The following is a 21,870-nucleotide window of genomic DNA, read 5'->3' as shown; positions in this document are numbered from 1 at the left end:
CTCCTTTCCTGAACCTACGGGAGGTGGAGACAGTAAGGAAATTCTTAACCTTTCCAGAAGTTCTTGGGCTGGGGTGGCGGGCACAGAGTAAACACAGACTGACTGGAGAGGACAGAAGGATTAGGCTAGGGGATAACATTTGTGAACAGACAGCCATGTTTTAAGACAGAGATTGTTAAAATCTACCTATCTATAACAACGGAGAATTTGAGGCTAAAAAGAAAGTAAATACGGGAGCCTGGGTGGCTCAGTTGGTTGGGTGACCAACTTTTGATTTCGGTTGGGGTCATGATCTCATGGTTGGTGGGATAGAGCCCCTCGTGGGGTTCATGCTGATAGCTTAGATCTCTCCCTCCCTCTCTCTCTCTCTCTCTCTCCACCTCCCCCACCTGCCCCCCTCCCCAGCTCATGCACACAGGTGTGTGCTCTCTTTCTCAAAATAAATAAATAAACATAAAAAATATGAATACATAAAACTCAGGAGGATCAGAAACAAAATAAAAGCAGCTCCAATGAATACAATCAATGAGATAAACCTGGTCATAAGTACTTTTTTTTTTTCCTTTTCTGCACCTTCCTCCAACCTGCATAGTTTTCCTTGAAACTGTGACCACCGGATTCTTTCCCTTAACAGTGGATATGATGTGATGGGAGTTATCTGTACTCTCCAGGATGGATTTCAAATATTATATTATTTTACCTATTTTTCTAATGATCTTTTTCTAAGGTCATAATTGCAGTTAAGCATTGCTAGAATTGACTGTATTTGTATTTCTCTATCTCTTTCTACTTAAGGTTATGAATGCTTTGAGGGCAGAGACCTTGTTACATCATACAATTACTGTGCCTTGCTTACAGAAAGCGGTCAGTATCTGCTGAGTAAAACTGAGTCTAGAATATACTGAAGAACAGACCATGGATCTCTTTCTAAAAAGGACTAATTCAATCATGGTTTTGGTACCCTCTGTGGGTATTGACCCAACATCCATTCTCCCCTTCTTACTTGCTAACAGAACCTGATTTTGCTGGGAAGATTATGCTGGGCTAAAAACTCCACTTTTCAGAGTCCTCTGTAGCTCTGGAAAGCCACGAAATCCAGCTCTGAGATATAGGGAGACCATACTGACTGGGTGGTCTTCCAAGGAAGCTTTGTTTGATAGAGAAGGTATATATTTAGTAGATACAAGCCAGAAGCTGGTGGTCCTTGGCCCTTCCTTCCCCCCCTGACCCCCTTGTTTGGAACACAGATAAGGATACAATGCCTAGAATGGCAGAGCCATCTTGAGGTCATGAGGACAAGGTGAACACACACTAAGGTTAGTAGAGCTGTGTGCTTGACAGCATTTTTGAGGTGCTCTACAAGCCTCTGGACTTCTTGGTACATGGGGAAAAGAAATCCATCATTTGGTCATCACGACAGCTGTTGCTTACAGCAGAATGCAATCCTTGGCTTTTAAAGAATAGTTGGAAGATAATGAAGTCAGTGGACTTGAGTTAGTACTTTTCCCCAGTAAGTATCCACTTGTATCAGGAAAGGAGAAACACAAAGAGTGTGTGTGGCAAAATGGGGGAAAGGCCAATGCCATCCCACGGCAGGAGTGGAAAGAAAGCCGTGGTACCTGCAGAACAGGCCCCATTCCGCCCCCCACTGGTTTCCAGTGGCCAGCACAAGTCATTCCAAGCCAGTGATTTGCATCTAACAAGTCCCATCTCCTGTCTCTTTTCCATTTCCAGCACTGTAGTGAAATACACCAACATATCCAAAAACAAGTTCTTTAGAATATCTTTTCTGGAGATTTTAATCTGTGTTATACCTAGAATTCTGTCATCAAATAAGTTCAGGGAATAAGTCAAAGTTAATATGGGATTCATTACTGAAGGATTTATTGGACATGTTAGCAGGGAAATCTCCAAAGGAAGGCTGTTTAAGCAGCTTTTCTCAAAACGATTTGCCCAAGGATCCTTTTCTTCCCAGAGCCACTTCAGGAACTAGTATTTTGCAAAACATGCTTTGAGAAACACTGAAGTCACAATGTCACATGCCCCCAAAACGTGTGGCTCCTGCATCCCAAGAAGATTTTTGCTCTGTCCTTTGTGGGGTTCTCGCGGTAGATGCAAAGATGTTTATTCAGACTTTCTTCCCACATCCTTGGGCCCTGCAATGCATGAATGGTAAACAGATAAGCAACCTCCCTGCCCCAGCAGCCCTTGAATAATGGACTGAGGCAGGCCATTTTTACTCTCCCCAGGTACAAGTTCATGTTTGGTTAAGCAGGCAATATCCGCTTAAGCGAGATTTCCGAGAGGAAATGATTAAAAGTCACGGAAAGTACTCAGAAGGAAAAAAGGAGGATTGGGTCATGTGAAACATTAGAAATACGAGACTTCTAGTTTACTATATCATAACACAAATTATTTGACAGAACCCCAAGAGTAACATATATTAGTATCCCTAGAACAAATGTTGAGTAGAGCCCATTTGGGGAAATGTTTAGTATATACTTTATTGTCAACCACGGTAATTGAAGTGGAATGGAGACCCGGAATGATACTTGTTAGATGAACATTGCTTGCATTTAATAACTGCCCATTGCTGAGAAGAAGATGGAGCCATTTTCAGCGTCAGTCCCCGGGGTATTAGCTGGTGTTCCGTGATGTGCGTGAGCTCCTAGGGAAGCTAACCCGCCGGGCTCCAGCGGCAGAGACAGGCTTCCTCATGCCAGCCTCGACGGACAGGCAGAGCAGCAGACTGAGTGTTCAGGCGGTCCCCTGAGGATGGTCTACAGGCCTGTTCCCCTCACGCCCTGAACAGGCCACGGTGGTGCTGCCACACAGGTGTTTCGGCTCACCAAATGAAGGAATAATGCGTGCTTTAAAGCTCTTAAGAGCTTATGGAGAGATGAGGCTCCGAAATCCATAGCCCATTAAGAAACACTAATATCTGTGTGAAGTCCCTGACAGGTCTGTGTAAGAGGATTACTAATGTTCCATCGAAAGAAGCCCAAATAGGAGGCCGAGGGAAAGCTTAGGAAACATGTCAGAGATGGCTTTAATTTTAGCACTTGACAGGGCACTGATTTTAAGGCTTAAAAAGCCATTTGTGGAACTATCAGGCAGCCCTTTTGATTTATTTTATTTTTATTTTTTTTACCTTGTTAGTACACACTTATGCAGCGCTTACTCTACGCTAGGCACTGTTCCAAGAAGCACTTTACAAATAGTAACTAATTTAATCCTCACAGTAAGCCCACTCACAGGCTGCTTCCTCATCTGTGTTTTACAGCTGAGGAAACTGAGGCACAGAAATGTCACACAGTTAGGTTCTATAACAAAGAAGTTCCATTGGATAGGTTTCCATTGCACATAATGTATTATGACTATCCCTCCAAGGGTCTTCCTTCCCCGTTGGATCTTGACCTTCCCAAGGCCAGGGTCCCATCTACCCTTTCCTGTGTTCTTTTTCTTTTTTTTTTTAAAGTAGGCATCATGCCTAACATGGAGCCCAACATGGGGCTTAAACTCATGACCCTGAAATCAAGACTTGAGCTGAGATCAAGAGTTGGATGCTTAACCAATTGAGCCACCCAGGCGCCCCTCTTCCCTGTGTTCTTATGCCCAGTCAGCGTTCAATACATACTGGCTAAATGGATCAAAAAGTGTAGGCCTGCATGTCTTTTTTGAGATCCTTGGGGCCACATGTGTGCAGAAATTCAGAATTTTTTGAATTTTAGGAAGTATAGTGCATACATCACACATGACCATGGGTAGGTCTGGGACAGCAGCCCGTAATACAATACATTTACATTTCTACAGCTAACCATATGAATGGCCACCCTAAATGAGTAAACAAAGACTATAAATACGGATAAAGTCTAAGAGAGCCTCATGGGAGTTCAGGTGAGGCTCTACCAACAAGCAAGCTGTGAAGAAAAAAAAAAAAGCACTTGGTTTTCAGAGCGTTCTGGATTTTGGAATGGCAGGTGAGGGACGGAGGGCCAATTTCCATGAAGATCTCTAAGCTGTGCTGACCCCAGGGAACCTTCCAGTGGAGAGACGATGTCCCATTCATACGGTCGCTATGTACCGATGACCAGAGCGAGGGCCTGGAGGACACGTGCTGGAGACCTGGGCCTGGCCTGGACGTTAGGGGCATATGCACCTACTCAGGGGGATCAGAGAGGTATATGGGGACAAGAAAACAGCCCTGGACTGGGGCACAGTGGAAAAGGTTCAGAGGCAGCTTCCCTCCCTCTGAACCGGTTATTTTGGGAAAAGCATAAGACCAGCTCGGCAAGCATCCACAGGCTAGCCAAGGTGTCATAAAAAATAGTTCCATGCTTACATGTTGGCTTAAGTAGCATGTCTCAACGTTGTCTGGCCAGAAAAAAAAATCCTGCTTCCTTTCATTTTGTTCAAGCGAAGTGACTTCCTATTGTCCTAAACTATGTGCTCCTCATGCTCTAACAAATCACCACAAATGCAGTGGCTTAAAACAACACCTATTTTCTGACAGTTCTGGAGGCCAGAAGTCCAGAACATGTCTCATGGGGCTAACATCAAGGTGTCAGCAGGGCCGCCCTAGGGGACCGTCTGTCTCCTTGCCGTTTCCACCTTCCATAGGCTGCCCGCTTTCTGGGGCTCACGGCCCCTTCCTCCACCTTCAAACAAGAGCTGGACAGTGAAGGCTTTCCATCACTCTGCATCACTCTAACCAACTCTGGCCCTCCTACCTCCCTCTTTCACTTTTAAAGAGCTTTGTTTTTATTTTTTTTTTTAACTTTTTACATTTATTTTGAGAGAGAGAGACAGAGCGTGTGAGTGGGAGAGAGGCAGAGAGAGAGGAGAGAGAATTCCAAGCAGGCTCCACACTGTCAATGCAGAGCCCAACACAGGGCTTGAACTCACGAACTGTGAGATCACGAATGGAGCCGAAATCAAGAGCCAGAAGCTTAACAGACTGAGTCACCCAGGTGTCCCTAAGGAGCTTTGTTTTTACATCAGGTCCACCTGGATAATCTCCTCATCAAAAAATCTTAATCACATCTGCAATACCCTCAGCCTTTCAAGGTCACGTATGCAAAAGTTTTGGGGATTAGGACAAGGACATATTTAGGGGGTGGGGAGGCAGTATGTCTACAACAGTATCTAAATTTCTTTTGCATTCCCAGCGTCTAATGCAGTGCCAGACACAGAGCAGAGGCTTAATCAATGTCTGCTTGGCCTTCATCCATATTACTTGAATGTCTCCAACCATCAACTTCCTCATCTATCAGTAGATAAAAATACCTATTAAGAGCCTCACATGAAATAATGCAGACGAAAGTGCTCTGAAAACTATAAAGAACCAGCAGACAAGATCCAACTGACTAGTAGTGGGGAGTACATGCATCCATTTGTGAAACAGCTAGCATATAAATAAGGAACGACAGCATGATGCTAAGAGGATTCCATTCAATTTGGTAAGCCATTATGGAAGACAGTTGCTGGGGATCTAAATCATGTTATCACGTGGCCTTGAGGTAGTCCAGCTTGGGACATGGCCTAATTTAGTGCCCAAATTAAAGAGGGCACTATAATGTCTACTCTGGGGCAAAAGCATCAACTAGGACTCTTGCAGGCAAACAGAACACATGGTCACCCCAAGTATACTGCCTGGGGGTTTCACCCAGGTCAGTCACCACAAGTATACTGGCCCTGGAGCCAGACTGCCTGCAACCAGATGCAGATCCACACTCAGACCTCTGAGACCTGGGGCACGTTATTTAACCAATCTCTGTCTTGGTTTTCTCATCTATAAAATAAGGATAACAGACACCCCCCGCCTCATCCCCGCCCCTGCAACGCTAATGTGAGGATGAGTTATTACATGTGGAGCATTCAGAACAGCGCCTAGAACACAGTAAGAGGTCAGTACAAGTTAGTGATCATCACCCTTCAAGGCCAGCCATACTCTAATTTCTCACACATTCCCAGCACAGAACTTCTAGTGTTTTCCCATACACCCAGCCAGAAGGCAAAGGGCTGGCATGGCTTAGCAGCAGTAAACAAATCTCTACGAGGACTGACAATCTTTTTGTTGATACCTGCTTCCTAATACCCCCCTTTCTGCTTTCCCATCCCAGCTCTTGAGCTCACTGTGAATCACAGAGCTGCAGCCCAGGCCTGCGCTCCTACAGAGCTTTGTCATGAAATCTAGCAAAACCCTTTGTTATTAGAGAGGGAGACAGGCTGACTGGAAGATTAACTCCCTAAAGCAGCAGTCTCTGCAGCGAGTGCCGCTGTGTCCAGCTGATAGAGGGGGTGATATCTTACTTCTAATTTTAAACTTCGGAACACTAAAATTATAATGTGCTAGCGTCATTTTTAAAATGCAAGCGGCACCAACATGTTCCTGCCTCTATTACCCCTTGTCACTTCTGTCCTAAATGAAACCCCAAGTTATGTCTCAGCAGAAAGATGTTACAAGTACAAACTAAACTACTTCTGCAGAACTTAAAAAAAATTTTTTTTTACTGTTTATTTATTTTTGAGAGAGACACAGAACGCAAGTGGGAGAGGGGCAGAGAGAGAGGGAGACACAGCATCCAAAGGAGGCTCCAGGCTCTGAACTGTCAGCACAGAGTCCGATGCGGGGTTCAAACCCACAAACCGCGAGATCACGACCTGAGCCGAAGTTGGACGCTTAACCGACTGAGCCACCGAGGCGCCCCTCTTCTGCTGAACTTTTATGCTATTTACACAGGTTATAAAAATAATAGCTGCAATAATTAATATTGATTCAGTACCAGGCATTGTTCTAAGCCCATTATGGGTATTTGAGCTCCAACAATTCTATGAAGTAGGGACTATTATTATCCCCCATTTACAGATGAGAAAAAGAAAACACAGAAGGGTAAAAGGAAGGAATGAACTCTGACAGTCTGGCTTGAGCCAGACACCAACTCTGCTTCCTCTCCTGCTGGAAAGCCAAGGTCGCTCTGGCCCAGCAGGTGCCATCCTGGGAGACTAGTTACAGAAAACAAGCACTTCACCTGCCTGTGTGCAGAATGCCTTCATCTCCTTTGTCTGTCTGGCAAACTCCTACACATCCTGCACCACCCTGCCCTCTGTCAGCCTCCAGTGTGCATCCCTGGGTGCACTGAAGGCAAACAGTGAGTTTTCGATACGGCAGGTATTCAGTAACTGCTCCATTTTTTTTTAGGTATTGATGTTTAAACAGCATTAGCCATACAAAGGGCTTCAGAGCAGCTTTTGTTTTCAGAGTACGCTCCTTGGGTTAATCTAAAACAGAATTTGATTTAGAGAACTGTGATGTGCACTCATGCAAGACTGCATCATACACGAGGATATCCTGCAGGCCGCAGCACGGAGCTTCATGCACATAAACCTCACGCGTTTCGGCAGAGGCAGGCTGTTGGCTTTCCTCAGCTCAGTTTACTAAAGCTACACACGGGGCGCCTGGGTGGCGCAGTCGGTTAAGCGTCCGACTTCAGCCAGGTCACGATCTCGCGGTCCGTGAGTTCAAGCCCCGCGTCAGGCTCTGGGCTGATGGCTCGGAGCCTGGAGCCTGTTTCCGATTCTGTGTCTCCCTCTCTCTCTGCCCCTCCCCCGTTCATGCTCTGTCTCTCTCTGTCCCCAAAATAAATAAAAAAACGTTGAAAAAAAAAAATTTAAAGCTACACAGACCCAGAACCACATGCCACCAGAACCATTCGATTGCTTCTAACGCAACAAGTCCCCCAGACACACACGCAGCCCGGAGTCGCCCCGGCCACCTTACTTGTTAATGTTGCTGCCTTCTTTCAGTCGCTCTCCCGCGGCTCCTGTTTTGGACACTCTCTCGCTACCCGCCAGGTCTACCAAGCTGACCTTACTGACCTTCTCTCCGGAGTTCTAGTTGGAGGAAACAGGACAACAACACACGTGAGTGCAAATGCAGATGTCTATGCGGATGTTGGTACTGTAACTGAGGGCAGCCTCAGCGGCCAGGCCCCTGCAGCAGGGCAGGTAAGAAGCTATGCAGACTCGCATTTGCACGGTCAAATTTAAACTGCCGTGCGAACGCAGTGCTTGTTGTATAGCTGGGGAGCAAGCACGCTCAGCTTTTAGAATATAGTCAGGAAGCGGGAGGTTTTCTGTGCCTTTGAGGAAACACCAGCACATGAGGATGCCCGCATATTCAGGTCAAATTCCTCTCCTTTCGAAAAAGTGTTCTTTAGGCTAAAGATTGTGTTTTTTTTCTTTAATAGCCCATAACGGTTATGAGGTAGACACAGCTGTTTTTAGGGGAATTTCAGGATGAAAGTATACATATTAAAAGCTGTATGGCGACATCATCACGCTCTTTAGGGAGTTTACACAAGAAACCCTATATTTTTTTAAAGTTCTATATAAAGGAAGACCTAAGAAACTAAACGATTTAAGCAAAGTGGCTCAGCTAGTAAGTAGGAAAGCCCACACAAAATTCTCAGCAGCAGAACCCAACCCAAACACTTCACTGCTGCAGATATCTGAGTTCTTTTATTGCCACCAAAGGCTCCCCCATGTCCCTCACCCCAGACTGCAGGTCGTAAAGCGTCTGCGTGATTATGATGTTGAACACAGCATGGGAGCGGCTACTTTCTTCATTCATGTTGGTTGCAGCTACGGTCCGAGACTTATTTCCCTCAGACATCAATGACTCAATATCCTAGAGGCAAAGCATAAGGAAAACATCAGAAGCAAACACATGGGAATGCGGTCCCGCCTACCAGATGTACAGATTAATGACCATCCCTGGGACGCAGGGTCACCGCCCTTCCACCCGAACCTCCGCGGGGCACGGTGGGAGCCTTTACCTCCCTCTCCGCTTTCTAAGATACGAGATGTTTCCCCCAGTCTGGCCCTCCCACAATTGTCCCCTTTCTCTGTTCAGCACCTTTTTTTTCCCCGGCAAGTTCCTAGGGAAGAAAAGAAATGTGTATCGAGCTCCAGATAGTAACAGCAGTGACCTTATTTTATTCTAACTCTCCTGTGTTTCACACTCTGCATGGCTGTCTACTGCCTTTGTGTCCCCCTCCTCCCACACCATGCTTCTCCAAGGACAGGGACTTTTCCTTATTCATCCTTGGACACCTGTCTTCGAACACTGGGAACCTATGGGCTCTCACACAATGTTTGATGAATCAGTTTTATAAAAGATGCATTCTCCTGATGTTACCCACAGAACACTGACGTTCATGGAGGTCAAGTTAACTTTTCCTACATCTAGTCAGAGACGGAGCGGGGAAGCAAATCACAAGCTCCGTGGCTCTTACTAATAAGTGACAGGGTGAGATGGACACTGACCCCCAGCACACTGAGCTAGGACCCACACACCTGAGCGAAGGTGCTGACTTAGCACCTTTATGCCAGAGAGTTTTCCATTTGCTTCAGCACCTAAGTGCTTCTAAAGTGATGACTGCACTCTGGTTCTGATTTGAGCAACACTAAAACCTTCTTCATCTAAATGGCTGGAGGGAGTTATCTCACAGATTAATTTTAGTCACACTGAGTCCGAGGTGATGATGGGACGGCCACAACCTCCAGACCACACACCTAGATAGAGGATGTTTTGGCTCACTCGTCTGTCTGCATTCCTCAGCAACACAGAGCAGGTTGTTTTGGGGGGTTTCCGGAGCAGTGACAATAGAAGCAAGGTCAAAACATCTAGTCAGGAATATATAGAGGCGTTAAAGTCAAGTAGCAGGAGAATGAGACGGGTCAGTCAATGGAGAGAGGAGCAATTCAGACAAACAGAAGAACCAGAAGAGTGAAAAGCAGTGGAAATGGGCACAGGAGACCCTGTCAGAGGGAGGAGCGTGAATTGACTACCCAACACTGCTTATGTGCATCTAGACTTCTCTAGGAGGACATCACTGGCAACCTTGGGGAGGCCATTTTCAAGAAAGTGGTATGAAAGAAAATATTCAGCAACTCAAAGTGCTGAGCCTCTTAGCCACACTGTAATGCCTTCACAACAAAGCAGGTTGAAGGTGTTTCTTTCCATGTAGGGGATGTTGCTACTGGGCTCCCGAGACCACATGTGGTACCAATATGCTATAAACCATTCACATAAAAAATACATTCAATATTACTTACATGCTTCAATTTACCACCATTTTTTTTTTAATGACTTTTTTTTTTTTTTTAATGACACTTACCTCAAAACTAGTGACAGCCAGCTGGGATAAACCATCTACATATGGCCCCAACACTTTATGCTCTCGAACTTTAAGAGACTGTCTATTCCTTTGGGAGGAAGGAAAAAGGAATGAATGAATCAGACCAAACTGGGAAGCTTTTCTTTCTTTTTAAGTACTCAGAAACTAAGATTGCAATATTTTTAATGATCAAAAAAAAATTCTAAAAGCTACTTTATTTGGATTAGCAAAACAGCATTCCATATGAGGAATGTCTTTTATATTCTGATTTCTATTTAAAGTAGCTTACTCTATTTAAAAAATTCTATCTTTACTCCCAAACTAAACACCCAGGACACAGAATACTAGGTTAGGTGAACTTGCTCTAGTAGATGAACTTTAGTTTTACGTAGAAGAAAAGGAAGGAAGGAAGGAAGGAAGGAAGGAAGGAAGGAAGGAAGGAAGCCCTTTGGAAGACAGTTGGGCAGTACCTCATAAAGTCGGAGACTCAGTATCTTATTGCCCGCAAGTCCACCCCAGATGCAGTCCCTAGAAACCCCGACATTTGCAACACCCAAGAGGACACAACAAGAATGCTCAGAGCGGCACCGTAGCAGTAGAAAGTGGAAACCACACAGGCGACAGACGTGAGACAGGTTATGGTAATCATATAATGGAACACCAAAAAGCAGTAAAAGTCAATGCATCCTTACTTCATATCATCAGAATGAATGAATCATGAACAGGAAACTACAAGTCAATGAAGGACATATATATGATAACGTCACACAAAGTTTCAAATTGTGCAAAATTATGTGCAAACTTTAAGAGGGGTGAAGATAATGAGAAACATAAAATTCCTAACAGTGGTTACCCTGGGGAGGGGTAGGGAATGGAATGGAATCCAAGAGAAACATATAGGATAGGGGCTCCAAAAATATTGGTCATGTTCCACTTTATTAAGCCAAATGGTAAAGAGGGTAGTCAATTTTATTATTATTTATATCTTACGTGTGTTATAAGTGTTCTTTCATATGCAAATAGTTAATAACTTTAAAGTAAATATAAACATTTCCCACGATTGGTTCACTTCCTTGTCACTACCATTTTGATCGTATACCTTTGGTAACACCCTTGACCACACAGCAGCTAGAAGCATATAAAATAATCCAGGATACTGAATTGTATTTAGAGAATGACCTGAACACACAGAGACACCTCACAGACTTGAAACACAGGGTCAAAATGCACCACAGAGTTAACAATGGTTATTTTTAGTTTTGAGGGATTATAGGTCATTTTTAGTTCTTACTACGTTTTGCCTATTTTCTGAATTTTCGATGAATATGTGTTAGTTTTAAGTCAGTAAAAAAAAAAATTAAGGAAGAAAAGTAAATGACCCTTTTTCTCTCTATGAATCAAGCTCATCTGGTTTTTATCACCTCATTTTTAAAAAGTACCAAGGTGGGGATTTTCCCTTGGGTCCACTTACTCATAGTCTCTACGGGTGGGGCTAAGGCCAGCACATTCTTAAAAAGCCCCCCAACGTGATTCCAGCACACAGCCCAGGGAGAGAATGGCTTGCCCGGGCTGAGTTCTTTCAAGCCTTCAAGCACTTACTCTAATTCAGAGCTGCTGCTTTCCACATGAATGGGAGAACCAATGTGTCATTCTTAACTCAATATGTATGAACAAGCCATGGTAGCAAAAATAATACCAACGTAAAAATGTCTTTTTAAATGGCATACGTAAGCAACTTTATACATGAATTTAGGATAAACTACATGTACTGGGTCTACCAGCAGGCTTTGGTTTCTCAGCGAATGAACTGAAACCAGAGCAGTGACCCAATGGCTCAAATAAATATATTCACTTGCAGTTTTAACGTAAGGATCATTTACAATTATTACCCCCCATTATAAGCTTAATTGCAACCACTAACTTACCCTTTGGGATCTAAAAGATCCCGAACTTTCTCATTATAAATTTCCATATAGGATACTTCGACTTTAAAGGTCTGTGACTCATTTTGCTCTAGGGAGATCCTTTTAAATAAAGCACAGCAGAGCCTTGGAATAAGGCCCAGCTGCTCAGCACTGCCCATCATGGAGAAGGATTTTCCTGAACCTGGAGAAGATCAAGCAGAAAGAAGGGAGGAAGCAGAGGAAGTGAAACATAATGCTTCCATCATATGAGTTTCCTACATACACACACCAGGGTCACATAGCAGAAGTAGCAAACATTGCCCTCAAACTCATGCCCTCGGGCAGTAAGGCAACTGTTCTTTCTAGACCACGCATGGTCTCCAGTTTGACAGAGGGATGCCTACAAATGTAACCACTACAGATACATGATCTTGAAAAGTATGTATAGTAAATATCAAGTATACATTATTGAGTAACATTGACAGTCCTTAGCCACAAAAATAGTTTATTTTTGTGAAAGTATCCTCTCACCGAGTCTCCTAGCTGTCCTGTGATGTGACAGCAGGGAGTACTGGCATGACTTAGTCTAACTTTATAACTGAAGCAATGTTAACGGCTGAGCCCCTAGCATGCTTCTGTTCTACGTGCTCCAAGCACCTGTCTCACAATCTTGGTTTAATAATCCATCACCGCTCAAGGGGCACCTGGGTGGCTCAGTAAGTTAAGCATCGGACTCTTGATTTCAGCTCAGGTCATGATCTTATGGCTCACGAGGTCAAATCCCCCATCCGGCACTGTGCTGGCAGTGCGGAGCCTGCTTGGGATTCTCTCTCCACACCCCGCTGTCTCTCTCTCTCTCTGCCTCGCCCCCACTCACATGCACACACGCACGTGCACGTGCCCTGTCTCTCTCAAAATAACTAAACTTAAAAAATATCCAACACCACTCTTGTGCCCAGGGAAGGTCCTCCGTATAGGATGATACTAAGAGTTGTTCTACCACTTTTTACTAGAACCTTTATACTGAGAAACTGGTAATTATTTTTCCAGTTCAAATACAGTTAAAACTACAATTTAGGAAAATGACACTTAACAGTTTGAAACTAGCCTTGCTCAATTACTCAGTTACCAAAATTGTTGAACCTTCAAAAAGAGGGGCCTTTTGATCATCAAATTCAGTTAAACCCACAAAATCAGAAGTATGTTTCTGTCACTTCCCAGAAGTGTCACTAGAAAGTGCTTTCTAGTTCTAGGCTTTAAGAAATGCATATTTAATATCACTGACTATAAATACAGCTACTTACCTGTCTGTCCATAGGCAAAAATACAAGCATTATACCCCTGGAAGGCTTTTTCAAGAATTCCTTCCCCAAGGCACTTGAAAACCACTTCTTGACCTAAAAAATAAAATAAAAAAACAACCAAAGAAAAGAATGATTTTTCTTGACATGTTTGGATTAGTAACAGAGTCCCGGTTATTAACAATAGTCTCTCAATCCAAAAAAGATGTTAAAAGTGTATTGTGTGACTACTTTCGAGGGCTGTGTATTAAGAGCTCAGTTCCTGGATTAGTTCATGATTCTACCCGTTCTTTCCCTCTTGGGACACTTCTCCAGGCACGGATGCTGGAGGGCCACACCGAAGCATCGTTTAAATTCTGTTGCGCTTCCTCCCAAGAGTTGGTATTAAAACGGCATTCAACATAATGGTCCTATCTCCCCATCTGGATTCTGAGCTTGCAGTGAGCTGGAGCCTTGTCAGACGCATCTCGAGAGGTGTAAGTACCTAGCACAGTGCAAAGTACGGGCCAAGTGCAGAGAAACTGTTCATTGTTTGGTGGGTGGGGCGGGGTGTGGAGCAAAGGCACCTGTCTGCTTGTCCCCATGGTGGGCTGGAGGACGAGTTCCCTTCTGCGGGCCTGCCTATAGCTTACTGCAATTCTTGGCAATGTTCAGTCATGCACAATACAGCCAGTAGCAACCGGCTGAAGAGAAAAGCGTGAAAATCTTTTTCAACAGTGAAGGCGGCATTTACTACCCTTTGAAATTTGTGACTTTCTAATATTCATTCCCCGTCATTAAGAGAATTAAAACGATGCTCTCCTTCCTGTGCTCTACTACTCCTGAACAGTCACGATTACAGTATTTGCCAAAACTACTGGTTTAAGTACCTCTTTCCTCCAGTGGACTGAGAACCCCCCGATTGATGTCGGAGACTATAATCTGTTTATTTTTGTAATCCTAGGGCCTAGGACAAAATGCTTAATAAATGTTGGTTGAAAAGAATGAGTCCTTTTTTTTTAATCCTACACAACAACTCCTTTTACGTTTGGAAGTAATGCAACAGAACATAAGCTCTCAGGTGTACTTCTTTCCTGCAAAGTTGGATCGGATTTTAGCAGTCCCTTGTTACATTGGGGCACCTCATGGCTGCAGAATGGGACTCTTATAAATGTTAAATGTGAAACAAGTAATATTTTCAACCATTAGGTTGGCGAAAAACAAAATTTTGGCAACAATATAGCTAGACTGAGGAAATACAGGCATTTTCATAACCTGCTGGTGGGAGAAAAAACAAATGCAGCCATTTGAAGAAAACCTTGCAGCACCTTTGAAAGAGAATATAAATAAGCCCATACTCTGGGGCGCCTGGGTGGTGCAGTCGGTTGAGCGTCCGACTTCAGCCAGGTGACGATCTCGCGGTCCGTGAGTTCGAGCCCCGCGTCAGGCTCTGGGCTGATGGCTCAGAGCCTGGAGCCTGTTTCCGATTCTGTGTCTCCCTCTCTCTCTGCCCCTCCCCCGTTCATGCTCTGTCTCTCTCTGTCCCAAAAATAAATTAAAAACGTTGAAAAAAAAAAAATTAAAAAAAAAATAAGCCCATACTCTGGCCCACTGTGAGGCACGCGCCCTAGAGGCATTCCCACAAGGGACCCCTGTAATAGGGTGCTCATGGCAGCATTATTTTTCTTCTTCTTTTTAAAATGTTTGTTTATTTTTGAGAGAGAGAGAGGGAAGGGACAAAGGGCGGGGGGCAGAGGATCCAAAGAGGGCTCTGTGCTAACACTAGTGAGCCCGAGGTGGGGCTCGAACTCACAAGCCGTGAGATCATGACCTGAGCCAAAGTTGGATGCTCAACCGACTGAGCCACCCAGGCTTTCCAGGGCAGCATTATTTCAATTCTCTAAGTTGGAATAAAGTTAAATGCCCATTAATAAGGGAGTAGAGACTATTTTATATGACAAAGATAACAAACCACGTAAAAAAAAATAAAACAAATGTGTGTAAACAACACTGGAATTCAAAAACATTGCTGCATTTAACAAAAGTCATGTGCAAACTATACATACAGTGTAAAGAACTTATGTCAAATAGAAAGAGAGAGAAAAGCACTAAAGTTAAAAAAAATGAAATGGAAGAAAAAATGCCAAATTTATATAACCTTATTTCTCTCTGACCTCTACCATCTAGTGCAGAGCCTGGTTTTTTTGAAGGGTGTAACCACCCTGAAACACACAGGTTTGTTGTGAAGACCAACTAAAGATGTGTGTGTGTGCACGTACTCATGTACAGACTGAAAAGAAGGCAATGACAAAGTTAACACCCACTACGTCACCATTTTTTTCTGGTGTGTCTTCTCAAAAGATCTTCCTTATCCTATATGGACCCCCCAAGGCCCACGCCCAAAGGCAGGCCTTAAATCTGGAGCAGAGCCCTGCCGTGTAGAACACAGGAGTTGAACACAGCCCGCACTCAGGCTTGTGAGACCTGACCGTGGTCCTCAGCCAGACCCAAGTGCCAGCCACCCGCAGGCTCTGAAGGCACCACTTTCTTGGCACAAGCAGATGAATGGAGCCATCTTGTTGGATCTCCCACCCTGGTCAACCAGTCCCTCAGGAAGTGGGTGAGGGTGGGGACAAGACGCTTGGAGGCTTGGCTAGGTCAAACATCCTGCCCGTAATTCATGATTTCAACTCCTATTCGGTAACTTGAAAAAAAGCTCCTGCTTGAGCTGACTGCAGGATTCAACTGCAGGGGAGCACTGTGGTTAGAGCATGACCATGGCCACTCAGTCAGGAACCTCTCTCTTCCTATGTTAGGTAGTGAGATACAATACTTCTGACTTATGCACCTGAGGCCGAGCAGGATGGAAATATGAGGACTTATTTTCTCCATATTCTTTTTTTTTTTTAATGTTTATTTTTGAGAGAGAGAAACTGCGTGCGTGTGAGTGGGGAAGGGGCGGGGGTGGGGTGGGGCTAGGATCTGAAGCGGGTTCTGTGCTGACAACAGAGAACCTGATGCAGGGCTTGAACTCATGAACCATGAGGTCATGACCTGAGCCAAAGTCAGCTGCTTAACGGACTGAGCCACCCAAGCGCCCCTCTTCATATTCTTTTAAAGGCAAATCACAGTGTTGCTTATTCTTAGTACAAATGGTCTTTTAAACTAAAGATTAGTGAAAAAACAAACAAACACAAAAAACCAAGAATGAATGCTACAGAGCTACATGAAATAGGTTTAAGGCATGTCAGGTGAAGAAAAACCACAAAACAATCCAAGATATGTATACTAAAATTGCACACAAAATAGACCAAATGCTTAGAGAATTCTCCAGGATGTAAAAATATAAGAATAAACTGGTTTGGGGGCACCTGGGTGGCTCAGTCAGTTGAGCATGTGACTCTTGATTTTGGTTCAGGTCGTTATCCCAGGGTTGTGGGATTGAGCCCCACATCAGCATGGAGCCTACTCAAGATTCTCTCTTTCTCCCTCTGGCTCTGTCCCCTGCTCACATTCTCTCTTTCTCTCTCTCTCTCTAGGGGAGAAAAAAACTTAAAAAAAAAAAAAGAATAAATTGGTTTTGCCTATGTCAAAATTATTACAAATACTAAAGAGGATATAAATTAACCTTTTAAAGTTGGATACTTTTATTATTTATGCAACTAAGAAGAAGACAGTTTTTATCACCTGCTCTGTTTGCATTGCACTTTGTGTTTTACATCATTGAATCCTTGCAGTACCCAGCACCAGAGGGTATGGATTGTGATCTGAACGGAGGCTGGGGCTCGGAAAGGGGGATCATTTGCCCAAGATCACACCACCAGTGAGCGGCAGGGCCCGGGTCTGTCTGCACTGACTCCTGAACATTAAGGCAGATGCTTAGCCATCATCAGTGACTCACGTCGCAGGACAACTAGGAATCTGATACTCCCACCTCTGGTCTCCTTGGTTTTGTTTAGATTTTTCTCACCAACTCTAGAACTCACCACACCGCGCTATTTTTTTCCATTTTTCTCTACCCCTGGGTGGTGAAAACAGCTGCTCTTGCGTCTTGGAAGAGTCCTTGGCACACAGTAGGCACTTTTATTTCCCAAGTTATTCCTCTGTTGACATAGCTGTCCTCAGACTAAAGTGTATTTAATTGGAGGCCCCTTTCCTCATTAGTGAGGACTGACGCATCAAAATATTATTTGCTGAACTTAAAAAGAAATGTTCAATTGCATTAGAGTTTATACTTTGATCAAAGTATGGCTGTTTTTGAAATTCTCATGAGCCCCTAAAGACTACAGTACCCTTGGTTAAATAAGGCACTGGGGACAGACATGAATAGATGTGTTAACATAATATGTATACTAATTGGACAATTTTGATAAAAATTACAGATTATACTTTTCCTGGCACCCATATAGTAGCCTCCTGGACATTAAAACAAAATATACGTGACAGAAAAAAACAAACTAGTCTCTCTGATTTGTACTAAATATGTGCATGTGCTTTTCAAAAACTCAAGTTTTCTTAGACATTTAGTTATGCTTGACAGATGGAATATAATTCAGATTTAACATATTTAATAAAGTTTTAGTTATAAGTAGGAAAGGAAAAACTTCTGGGGAATACAAAATGGAATATGAAAAAGTAGAAAACAATTATACTGTGTTTCTGGAAAGAGTTCATCTCTTTTCCATCCTTAAATAACCATCTTGAAGCAGAATTCGCAAAAGGATAAATACAAAGAACTATTGTTATGTTCATGTATGTTTACAGTTTTAAGCAAGACTGGATTCTAGAGAGACTGGAATACATTTTGTCACTATGGCTTCATGTCTTAAGGGAAATTTATTCTTCTTTACGACAGGAAATAATGAAGACTTTCCCACTTCCACAAAGTTACATCAACATTACTATTTTTTTAATAGCTGCTTAGCTTCCCATTGTATGTTTAACTGATGCAGTCAGTTCCCCACTATGGATATTTAGATTATTTCCTTTTCCTTACGTATTTATCTTCGAGCACTTTTCTATTGACTTTACCAGGCAAAACTCCAAAAAATCTAATTACTGAGTCCTCTAGCAATGCACCCTCAACAACATAGCTATTATCATTCTTCTTGGTTTTGATAAAACTAAAATTTTCCTTTCCTTTGTTTATTGCTCACTTTGTACGCATTCTTTAGTAAATTGATTACTTGGGTTGTATGTTTCTTTTTATAAATCAATTGGTTTAGTCATTGATTTTCTTACTTAAAAATGCTCATCATGTATCAAGGGTATTAACCTTTGGTCTACTCTATGTTGTAAATATTGTTTCCTAATCTGTCATTTACTTTTTAATCTCATGTTGGTTTTTGTCATACAAAAGCTTTTGGTTGTTCATATCCAAATCTTTCACCTTTTCCTTTGTAATTTTTCCTATGGTATATGTTATGCTTTTATGCTTCCAAAATCCTTTTGTTTTATTATTACCCCAAATTATATAGGGATTCACCTAGATTTTCCTCTAGTTCTGTTATTTTTGTTTTTTACAGTTTTATTTTCAAACCTGAACTCTGCCCCTTACCAGCTGTGTGACCTTGAGCAAGTTCTGGGTTTCTACATTAGTAAATCAGGAACAATGACTGCTACCTTAGTGGGTTGCTGGTATGATTTAATAAGGCAAGAAAGGTAAAGCATATACCATAGGGCCTGGCTGGTGTAAGTATAGAATATATTTTAGTTAATATCCATTGTTATCATCATCCCTTAAATCTTTAATCAACTATAATTAATTTTGGTAGAGAGAAGGAGGTAAACATCTAATTATTTTTCCTTAAAATAGCTCCTTCATTGGGATGAGCCTGGGTGGCTCAATGGGTTAAGCATCTGATTCTTGATTTTGGCTCAGGTCATGATCTCAAGGTTTGCGAGATCAAACTCAGCATCAGGCTCCATGCTGACAGCACAGAGCCTGTTTGAGATTCCCTATCTGCTCTTCCTCCACTCACACTCACTCACGCGCTCTCTCTCAAAATAAATAAACTTAAAAAAAAAAAAAATAGTTCCAGGGGCGCCTAGGTGGCTCAGTTGGTTAAGTGTTTAACTTCAGCTCAGGTCATGATCTCACGGTTTGTGAGCTCGAGCCCCATGTCGGGGTCTGCACTGACAGCTCAGAGCCTGGAGCCCACCTTGCATTCTGTGTCTCCCTCTCTCTCTGCCCCCCACCCCCTGCTCACACTCTGTCTCTCTCTCTCTCTCAAAATAAATAAACATTAAAAACAACTAAAAAAAAAATAGTTCCTTCATCTTTTCAACCATTCTGTGAGGTAATTCAATTTCAAAGATAAAATAAAAGATACTTATTCTTAGAAAAAAATTTTAAAGGAATCATGTATTGCATTTCTCTAGCAATGGAGAACTTTTTTAATGTTTATTTATTTTTGAGATAGAGAAAGCGTGAGTGGGGGAGGGGCAGAGAGAGGGAGACAGGATTCGAAGCAGGCTCTGTGCAGACAGCAGTGAGCCTGATGTGGGGCTCAAACTCGCGAATCGCGAGATCATGCCCTGAGTCGAAGTTGGACGCTCAACCAACTGAGCCACCCAGGCACCCCTCTAGCAATAGAGAATATTTTTAAATATTTCACTGACCAAATATAATGGTGGGGCACTCTCACACATGAAAGAAAGTGAGAGATCGAGCAAGTATATGGTAGTGGGGTATTATGTTTTATTTGTGTTGGTGTGTGTGTATGTATTTGTGTGTTGGGTGTACATGGGATTATATGCGTGTTGGGTGTATGTGTACGTGTGTGTGTTGGGGGTGTGTGTGGCATGTGTTTTGGGTTGTATGGGGGTATATATATGTGTGTATGTGTGTTGGGGGTACATGTATGTCTATGCTGAGGGTATGTGTATGTCGGTGTGTATGTGTGTTATGTTGGGGCATCATGAGGACAGGAAGAAAAAACAACATTATTTGGGACAGGATACGCCAACCTAATACTGTCCAGTGGAGGAAAAATATTTACTATTGTTTCATAACATTATCTCGGAAGGGTACAGGGGGTAAAAACCAACATAATAAAACCTATCAATAAAACTGCAAATAGATAACATACTCCATAGAGTTCCCCTCATTTTTCTAATCTGGTGCCTTGTTAGCTGTATGACTCCCTGGCTGGGGTTATATTTAATCAATTCTTTGGCTTGGTAACTTTCAGGGCATTATTGGTATGATAAGAAACAACTATAAAAATACCAAACTGTCAATCAAAGCCTTAAAATGCACTGTGGACTCTTTATACAGCCTCCTGTCCTCCTCAACATAACTGGCTCCCCATGAGACACAAAGGAGGACTATACTTCACTCTGTGATACAGAGAAAACATTAAATATCAAAGAGCCTTATATGGTCTGTTAAGGAGAGTTTGGTTGATCCAAAAGACTGAAGGTTTCCTGCTTTGTTCATTTCTATTTTTTAAACCCAGCAGTCCCCTTTTGCAGCACAGCAGAATAAAAAAAACAACAACAACAACTTGCCAACGGCTTGTCGAAGCTCACTTTGCAAAAAAATGGGGCTGTTTATGTTGGATGGTGGGAATCAGGGAATCCATAAAAGATGCAGTATCTTCACCTAAATGTTTGCTGACCATTGCTCACCCGCAAAGAGAACAAAGCGAAGCGTTGTATGTCTAGGGGAATGCACAACAGCCCATAAGGGAAAGTTCAGAAGTCCTTGGCAAGCAGGAAGATCTGAGTATTTGTTTCTATCCCAGACAAGCCAAGCAAAGCCACAACACTGTCAAACCCAAGAGGTTTGTGGCTTTTCAGCAGCACCGATGCCAGAGAGGAAGTGCCCTTCTCTAGACACAGCCCCACGTGTCTACGGCAGGGAATCCACAGGACAAACCTAACCTCATTTGTTAATAACCATGACCAAAAAGACACCAATTTCCTCTGTGGGGTTTATGCGTAAAACCACCTACGGCCGTATGGACAAGTCTTAAAACACAGGCATGCCCAAAGCAATCTGCAACATAATTTCACAGTCGCAGAGAGGGCTCCTGTATGGAATTTCTGCAACCAAGGTTAGACACCTGACCCAACCAACCCTACATCACATATATAATACAGATCTTTGAAAAGTGAATACCCTGAGTCCCCACGCTTGCACATAATCTGTCCCTACTGGGTATGGCAGCAAGGATTCAAAGCTATTACGTGTGTGCACTGAGAACCGAGCAAGCAAGGTCATTCTCTCTGTATAGGAGGACCCTGATAGCAAAGCGCAGAAGACCAACTAGGGACCAAAGAGAAAATGCACGTACCAATCATATGCCCAACACCTGACTACCAAAGAGGTAGTTACAGAGGCATATGTTCTAAGAAAAGGGAGAACAAAACAGGAGGGCATAACCCCTGTCTTATTTACAACCTGCATTAAGCAAGGTAGTCTCACGTAGATCATGGCTGAATAAAACAGTAAGTGTGGCAATATGCAGCTAGACATGACATATGCATGGAATATTTTTC

At 43.1% G+C, this 21,870-nt stretch overlaps 1 protein-coding gene across 1 annotated transcript in view; it reads right to left on the bottom strand.

Moving 5' to 3' along the window:
* KIF13A (kinesin family member 13A) overlaps positions 1-21,870 on the bottom strand; it is a 270,175-nt gene that overhangs the window by 75,164 nt on the left and 173,141 nt on the right. The window contains exons 7-11 of the mRNA XM_040460494.1: positions 13,390-13,482; positions 12,107-12,287; positions 10,182-10,269; positions 8,555-8,689; positions 7,781-7,893 (exon numbers count right to left, since the gene is read on the bottom strand). Of these exons, the coding sequence (XP_040316428.1) occupies positions 7,781-7,893; positions 8,555-8,689; positions 10,182-10,269; positions 12,107-12,287; positions 13,390-13,482 (610 nt within the window). The remainder of the gene's footprint in view (positions 1-7,780; positions 7,894-8,554; positions 8,690-10,181; positions 10,270-12,106; positions 12,288-13,389; positions 13,483-21,870) is intronic.

The sequence above is a fragment of the Herpailurus yagouaroundi genome, unplaced genomic scaffold, assembly GCF_014898765.1.
Source record: "Herpailurus yagouaroundi ecotype Mexico unplaced genomic scaffold, PumYag 250, whole genome shotgun sequence".
In the NCBI taxonomy this organism is placed as follows: Eukaryota; Metazoa; Chordata; class Mammalia; order Carnivora; family Felidae; genus Herpailurus; species Herpailurus yagouaroundi.
Note: the sequence above shows the minus strand (reverse complement) of the source record. Positions and strands in the feature narration are given on the sequence as shown.